The sequence below is a fragment of the Salmo trutta genome, chromosome 15 (genome assembly GCF_901001165.1).
Source record: "Salmo trutta chromosome 15, fSalTru1.1, whole genome shotgun sequence".
Classification (NCBI taxonomy): Eukaryota; Metazoa; Chordata; class Actinopteri; order Salmoniformes; family Salmonidae; genus Salmo; species Salmo trutta.
Genome location: NC_042971.1, coordinates 40,553,471 through 40,562,059, shown reverse-complemented (window position 1 = coordinate 40,562,059; position 8,589 = coordinate 40,553,471). Strand labels below are relative to the sequence as shown.

The window sequence follows — 8,589 nt, the reverse complement described above, 5'->3', positions numbered from 1 at the left end:
TAGTCTACCCTAACAATGCTCTATATTTTTATTACCAATCTCTGTTGGATATTCACTTTCTGCTTCACACTTATTAAATGTCTATTATTTTAAGATTCATATGTAATACTTTGGAGGGATCAATATGTATTAAATGGGCTGGCACTGTCTATCAGTCCCCTGTAGATGGCATAGTGATCTGTCCATAATAAGTCTCTACCTAGCAAGTTAAACGGCTGAGTAGGTGAATACAGAAAATCAATGGGTCTTTTTAACAGGGTATGGGGTTTATTTACAAGGGTGGGGGAAATCTCATAAGCGTTTATAGTTTTATTGGTTAGGGGTAAGTCAAGTCCCGTACAATGCTTTAACCTTATCTTTATCAAATTATCCATAAAGGGACTACTCTGAACATTTCTCAGAATACCTTTTACACCACTTACGTACGTCTACGTGTGGGTATGTAAGTTATTATAATTTTTTCTATTGTTACATCATCAGATCTGTAGTAACCCATTATACTCAATATCATGTTACTTTATCTCTAGTAACCCATTATAAATGTGTGTTACATCACAAATTCCTCCTCTACACCAGTGTTCTATTCATACAGGGGTTTAAATAGGCTCCCGAGTGGTGCAGCGGTCTAAGGGACTGTATCTCAGTGCTAGAGGCATCACTACAGACCCTGGTTCGATCCCGGGCTGTATCACAACCGGCCATGATCGGTAGTCCCATAGGGCAGCACATGGGGAGGGTTTGGCTGGAATAGGCTGTCATTGTAAAATAAGAATGTGTTCTTAACTGGCTTGCCTAGTTAAATAAAGATTATATATATATATATATATTCACGTTAGTGTTCTATTTAACAGCATATTTGGGAATAGTACTTTCTCCTTTCATATCTCCATACAGAATCCCTTTATACCGTTATAAATCTTTAGGTTTTGACATCCACATCATGAGCAACGATTACAGCACAGCAGCCCGAGAGGTACACAGTGCTCGCTACCTGTAGATCGACGGGCGGTAGAGGACACCATATGTATCTTCAATGGTTCCAGTGGTTCTCGACCACGTAGACACTTCTATTATAAATGCCTACAGACAATTGTCAGTGGGGCCTCTCTATCCTCTCTCTAGCCTTCTCCTGAGACTAGCCAGTGGTTCTCAGACCACGTAGACACTTCTCTATAAATGCCTACAGACAATTGTCAGTGGGTCCTCCTGCCCACACTCTAGCTTTCTAGCTTGCCACTACGTCCTATACATATATAATAACCGTAGATAACGTTATAGATCAAAAAACCACTCACAGAACTGAATGGGGTATCCATTCATACACACACTCAGTAATCTTCCATATTACAGTGAAGAGGCGACTCCGGGATGCTGGCCTTCTAGGCAGAGTTTCTCTGTCCAGTGTCTGTGTTCTTTTGCCCATCTTAATCTTTTCTTTTCATTGGCCAGTCTGAGACATGGCTTTTTCTTTGCAGATCTGCCTAGAAGGGCAGCATCCCGGAGTCGCCTCTTCACTGTTGACGTTGTGACTGGTATTTTGTGGTTACTATTTAATGAAGCTGCCAGTTGAGGACTTGTGAGGCATCTGTTTCTCAAACTACTGTATTCACTCTAATGTACTTGTCCTCTTGATCAGTTGTGCACCGGTGCCTCCCACTCCTCTTTCTATTCTGGTTAGAGCCAGTTTGCACTGTTCTGTGAAGGGAGTAGTACACAGCGTTGTACGAGATCTTCAGATTCTTGGCAATTTCTCACATGGAATAGCCATCATTTCTCAGAACAAGAATAGACTGACGAGTTTCAGAAGAAAGTTCTTTGTTTCTGGCCATTTTGAGGCTGTAATCGAACCCACAAATGCTGATTCTCCAGATACGCAACTAGGCTAATTAAGGTCAGTTTTATTGCTTCTTTAATTAGCACAACAGTTTTCAGCTGTCTTAACATAATTGCAAAAGGGTTTTCTAATGATCAATTAGCCTTTTAAAATCATTAACTTGGATTAGCTAACACAACGTGCCATTGGAACACAGGAGTGATGGTTGCTGATAATGGGCCTGTGTATGCCTACGTAGATATTCCATTAAAAAAATCTGCCGTTTCCAGCTACAACAGTCATTTACAACATTACAATGTCTACACTGTATTTCTGATCAATTTAACCTGCTCCACTACAGCCCTGTTGATGAGAATGGGGGCGTGCTCGGTCCTCCTTTTTCTGTAGTCCACAATCATCTCCTTTGTCTTGATTGCGTTGAGGGAGAGGTTGTTATCCTGGCACCACACTGCCAGGTCTCTGACCTCCTCCCTATAGGCTTTCTCATCATTGTCAGTGATCAGGCCTATCACTGTTGTGTTGTCGGCAAACTTAATGATGGTGTTGGAGTCGTGCTTGGCCATGCAGTCATTGTTGAACAGGGAGTACAGGAGGTAACTGAGCATGCACCCCTGAGGGGCCCCTGTGTTGAGGATCCCATGTGCATCTTCAATGATTCTCTTGTCGTTACTTGCTATACACCATATGTATCTCTTATATATAGATATTAACACCTCGTGTTATTGTTAGTGGCTGCGGACCATGTAGACACTTCTTATAAATGCATACAGACAGCTGTCAGCGGGGCTTTTCATGGTACCATTACACCCTCCTTCTAGTCTTCTCATTAGACTAGTAAATAGCCTTCTCTCTATAAGACTATGGGTACCTTTTAATGCGTTACTCACCTTAATTTGATTGATTTGATCAGTTGCCGTCCCTCAATTGTTTGCGAATGATGTGTCTCCTCCTGGGCAGCTCACTGTAAGGGTCTGGTCTGGGCGGGTCTCATCGTCTTTTGGTCAGTGGGGAATTTCCCTCACGCTTCATGAAATGCGCCACTGGTTTTCCTCGTAGACCCCAGTGGAAAGCTTCGCAGGCAGCATCAATCATCAACATCGTGACGCCAAATTGTTGTCAAAATTCTACTTACGGACACTCAAAGTCAATATTAAATTAATCATCCTTTATTATCAGCGTGCTGGAAAGGTTCCAACCAACTCAATGCACATGTCAATCAGGAGCTCTACTCAGGGCAGTCCCATTTGTTCCTTATATACTGGTTACAGACATGTTACATAGGCATAGTTTGTAGGGTTGGTACCAGGCATGTGTCTGGCACCATCTTCTATCTTAACTTATAGAACATATTCTGGGCATTCTGCCAGAGTTTATTTGACCATTATCTTACCAGGTAAGTTGACTGAGAGCACATTCTCATTTACAGCAACAACCTGGGGAATAGTTACAGGGGAGAGGAGGGGGATGAATGAGCCAATTGCAAGCTGGGGATGATTAGGTGACCATGATGGTATGAGGGACAGCTTGGGAATTTAGCCAGGACACCAGGGTTAACACACCTACTCTTACAATAAGTGCCATGTGATCTTTAATGACCTCAGAAAGTCAGGACACCCGTTTAACATCCCATCCGAAAAACAGCACCCTACACAGAGCAGTGTCCCCAATCACTGCCCTGGGGTATTGGGATATTTATTTAAAAAATATATAGATAGAGGAAAGAGTGCCTCCTACTGGTCTTTGAATACCACTTCCAGTCTCCCATCTAGGGACTGACCAGGACCAACCCTGCTTAGCTTCAGAAGCAAGCCAGCAGTGGGATGCACGGTGCAGATGATCCTAAGGAGGGCATGTCGCCCCCCTCATATCTTTACCAAGCACAGGCAGGAACCAATAATTATTTATGACACTAAGACAAGATGAACATTTTCAAGACTGTCTCTTCACATTATACACATTTCCATCACAAGGTGTAAAGGCCGGTGTCTCTCATTCATGCACAGCCTCTTTCTTCTGCACCTGGACACTCAGTACTCCAGTGTCATAGCATGAACCAATGCCCCTTTAGTACCCCTCAGCCCTCATCCAAGATTAAAGGCAGACGGACAAACACAAAAGAGCAGTGAGAAAGAACAAATCCATCCCTCCCACACAAACTACAACAGAGAGGAGGCACACCTTGTACCTGAGACACTTGGTACTAAACCAAAGGAGAGAGGAGAACATATGTGGTTGTCTGAAAATTAGACTCAGTTAATCACTTGGTAAAGCCTGAAGAGTATAGTCAATGAGCTGTGTGAACCACCTCAGAAGACCTCTGAAGGTCTGATGTATTTGAATGCCACATTTGCAGTCAGATGTTGCATGGATAAATACCATGCAAATAAGAAGTTGCTGTGTTTTAATCAGTTTACAGCTCAAATACAGTGTTTTAATCAGTTTAGATACAGTATTTGCATATCAATAATATATTGAAGGCCATCTGTTACTGTCTGCCCAGTGAGAGAGAATATTAGATTGAATGTTGATTACAGGTTGGAGGACATGAATATGAAAGCTTCTAAAATCAAGAAATGATTACACCAATCAAGGTTTGCTTGCAAACATGGGTTCTATTTTTTCTCTCTCTCTCTCTCTCTCTCTCTCTCTCTCTCCTCTCTCTCTCTCTCTCTCTCTCTCTCTCTCTCTCTCTCTCTCTTCTCTCTCTCTCTCTCTCTCTCTCTCTCTCTCTCTCTCTCTCTCTCTCTCTCTCTCTCTCTCTCTCTCTCTCTCTCTCTCTCTCTCTCTCTCTCTCTCTCTCTCTCTCTCTCTCTCTCTCTCTCTCTCTCTCTCTCTCTCTCTCTCTCTCTCTCTCTCATCGTCACTGATCATCAGATCCTTGGAAAAGCATGCTCAGTGCAGCTACCTTAAACCGCAGATCAAGTCTCACCATGGCCATGTGCCAAAACTGTTTGAATAAAGTGGGAAATTATCGGATTAATCAAGATCTCAAAAATCAGGTATGTTTTGCCTCTCTTTATTATTCAGATAATATGTGATATGAATTATCGAAAAGCCTTATGAGCAATTCATGTAAAAAAAAAAAAATTATGAGAGGTGTAGGTTTTAATGATGCTCTCTGATATTCAGGAAAAGTAAAGAGCTCTAGTGATTCATGATAGTTTGACTTTACAAGACAGATGTCAGTAAATGAATATACACATTTTGAGAAAAGATCGGAAAAAGGATTTCTACTTGTTGATTGAAAACAATTCCAATACCAAGTTAATTACCCAGTAGTACTTGTATCTTGTTCACAGACCAGTTCAGGATTTCATAGTCATAAACTGTGACCATACAGTCAGGAGTCCTGAGTCCTCCATACAGATTCAGAACTCATAGAGGTGAATGACCAGTCAGGACATTACAACACATTGAGAGCACTCTGGATGGATCAACCATCAACATCCCCTGGCATCGGGGGGCAGCTGTGTGTGTAGGTTCTCTGTGTGGGTACCCACTTTTTTTTAGCATATTGTATTTTTGTGTCTGTGCTGTAGTTTGGTGTGTGTGATGTATGTGTAGTGAGTGGTGTTAATAAGGCAGGCTCAGACAGGCAGTGTATGTTAGTGCGGTGTTGTATCTGTGCTGGGCTAGCTGCACTCATGGCTCGTAAACGGAGTGGAGGCTGCTGCCCCCGGCCGCCCCTCAATGAGGACAATGCCCGCTTCTGCCTGCTGGCAGGGTTTATCCTGCTCTACCTGCTGTGTGGGGCGGCTGTGTTCTCCGCCCTAGAGCGCCCCTCCGAGCTCCATGCCCGCCGCCTCTGGGACCAGCAGCTGGCCAACTTCACCCTGAGTCACCAGGTAAGCCTGGGAGCCTTGCACACACTACTGCGACAGTATGAAGAGGCCAATGGGGCTGGGATCAGAGTGGACGCTCTTAGGCCCCGCTGGGACTTCTCTGGAGCCTTCTACTTTGTCGGCACGGTTGTGTCCACCATCGGTGAGTTGGACAGCTGCTCTCTGTGAGGGTCAGGGTATTTAAGATGCAAAAGTTATTTGCTGTCATGTAGATGCAAACTGAACACAACTGTCTCAACAGATACACAGTATAATGTAGAATATTTATTGAGTAGATGATGGGGATGACAAGAGAGAGGAGAGGAAGCTGGGATGGGATTAGATTGATGATCGGTGAGACTCCGAGGCACTAATTGTCAAATTAGTTCAATTTCAATGTACATCTGGGCATGTGAGGTAAATTTGCATTTCTGGGACTTTAGCTTTTTGTTATGTGATCACTACTCATGACTGAACATTGTTAATGTTTCCATCTCATCCCTTCTTTCTCTCAGCTCCTGTTTTCATGACTCATTCAGTCTCTCTTATTTTGAGTTTGTCAACATAAAGTGCCCAGTACTGTAAAATGATGATCCCTTACTCTAATATAAATTGCATTCATGGTATGAAATGAAAAGACCTATATCAATAGCCACTCCACATCTTTTATCATCTCGACATCTAGTGCTAAGTAAGAACAAATGTAAAGGCACTTATTTGACAAACAATTGGCACGTTGACCCTTCTCTTTTGTACTCTTTCCCACCAGGCTTTGGTATGACCACCCCAGCTACCATCCCTGGTAAAATATTCCTGATCTTCTACGGCCTCATCGGCTGTGCCGCCACTATCCTCTTCTTCAACCTCTTCCTGGAGAGGATCATCACCATGCTGGCCTACATCATGCGTTGGTGCCACGAGCGGAGGATGAGTCGCTCAGGGGTGGGGCCTGTGTCTGGGGTCGGGGAGCCCCGCAGTGAGGAGGACAGTCTGGAGGGTTGGAAGCCCTCTGTCTACTACGTGATGCTGATCCTGGGAGTGGCGTCTGTGCTGATCGCCTGCAGTGCCTCCTCTCTGTACTGCTCCATGGAGGACTGGAGCTACATGGACTCCCTGTACTTCTGCTTTGTGGCCTTCAGCACTATCGGCTTCGGGGACCTGGTGAGTAGCCAGAGGGAGCGTTATGAGGCCCAGGATGCCTATCGCCTGGGCAACTGTCTCTTCATCCTCATGGGCGTGTGCTGCATCTACTCCCTGTTCAACGTTATCTCCATCATCATCAAACAGATTCTCAACTGGATCCTGACCCGGCTGGCTTGCCCAGGCCGGCGCTGTCCCTGCTCTTGCCCTAAGAGGGGCCTCTGCCGGCGGCTCTGCTGCCCCTGCCTCCCTAACAAACACGCCGGCTTGAGGCCTCCACCCGCACGGCTCCGCCAGCAGCGGCTCAAACGCAACGCTGTGCAGCCCACCCCGTCCCACCCCCCTGCGAGGCGACACCGCTACACAGACGCCTCGGTGGAAACAGTGTGTAACAGCGAGACGGACGCTGGGATGGGGGTGGACGGGGTCGCTGGAGGCCGTCGTCTCTCTGGGGAGATGATCTCGGTGAATGACTTCACAGCGTCCAATAAGGTGTCTCTGGCGCTGCTGCAGAAGCAGCTGTGTGAGACGGCCCACCAGGGCCCCCGTCAGAGCCACGTTCCTCGTCACAACGGCTTCTCTGGGGGGGTGGGCGCATTCGCCATCATGAACAACCGCCTGCAGGAGACCAGTGTGGACAGGTAATCACACCTGACCCCAGTCACACTAACTCACAGAAATATAGCACTGTTTTCTGAGGGTAATTGTAATATTACCGAATGGTAGACTGGATGCTGGATCCTCTTCTGTTATTCCTAGAAAACTAGTGACGTTTCATCCTCAGAATTAGCATTGTTTGTAGATCAAAGTACAGTAGTGAAACAGAACAGTTGGATGCTACAGCTGGACATACATATTTGCCAAATGTAAATATATTCACACATAAAACTCATTCGTTTTCAATGTAACTCATGTTAAGGGTAGCTAGGTTCTTAGTTCTAGACATGATGATAGCCCACAGCAGACCTCTACTCTGTCTGACAGCTTTTCAGAATGCCAGACATTCATGATGATCACTGACAATGGTCCCTCTAAACTGCACACTGGCACACAGCTCCCCTCAGACAGCCGCACAGATTGAACTTCTCTCAACTTTCTAGAGTTTTCCCCTTCAGGTAACACTATCAACGTTTCGCTCTGCTGTGGGAATTGTGCTCGAATCAACGCAATATTAGCCACTTTCAATGTAACATTTCGAAACAAAATGAACTATGCAAAGCTAACTGTGCAAGAGATGTTATTGTGGGCAGCATGCATTGGAGTAGGATTCTGTTGCATTGACATGCACGACTCAGGCCCGTACTCTACGCAGGCCGGAGCGCCATAACCAATCAGAGCTGCAGTAGACATATTGGCTGCATGAGGGTCGTGAGTAGATGCACTTGTTTTGAGATAAAAGTGAGAGCTGTGTAGCCACCTGCGCACATTTGTTCATATTCTTTGCTAGTTTGTGAGTTATTAGCCGAGTTATAGTGAATTCCTAGTCAACAATTTGAGAGTAGTTGCTTCCTACAAGAGCACAAAATGTGTGCATTTCTAGCCATCTTTGAAAATCAAGTCAGGTAAAGAGCTTTTTTTATGTCTTAAAGGGGCAGTGTTATATTTTGAGACGGTCTTGAATAAGCTAAATAGTCAATAGGCAGAGGGTAGCATAATTTGTCTGATTCTCTGTAATAATGGTATGGGAATAATAATGAATTTTATTTTGTAAAGTGGTTTCTTGCATCAAACAATACAACTGTTCAGTCACCTCCTTGTCTGAAGAACAAGTGGATAAACAGATTAATGTCAAGC

The 8,589-nt window shown here is 44.7% G+C and overlaps 1 protein-coding gene across 1 annotated transcript; it reads left to right on the top strand.

The window, feature by feature from the left end:
- Positions 1-5,321: 5,321 nt before the first annotated feature.
- On the top strand, positions 5,322-7,535 carry LOC115148243 (potassium channel subfamily K member 13-like). Its single transcript, XM_029690202.1, has 3 exons — positions 5,322-5,818; positions 6,425-7,025; positions 7,146-7,535. The coding sequence occupies exons 1-3, from the start codon at positions 5,437-5,439 to the stop codon at positions 7,438-7,440; spliced, it is 1,278 nt and encodes a 425-aa protein (XP_029546062.1). The 5' UTR covers positions 5,322-5,436; the 3' UTR covers positions 7,441-7,535.
- The last annotated feature ends 1,054 nt before the right edge of the window (positions 7,536-8,589 follow it).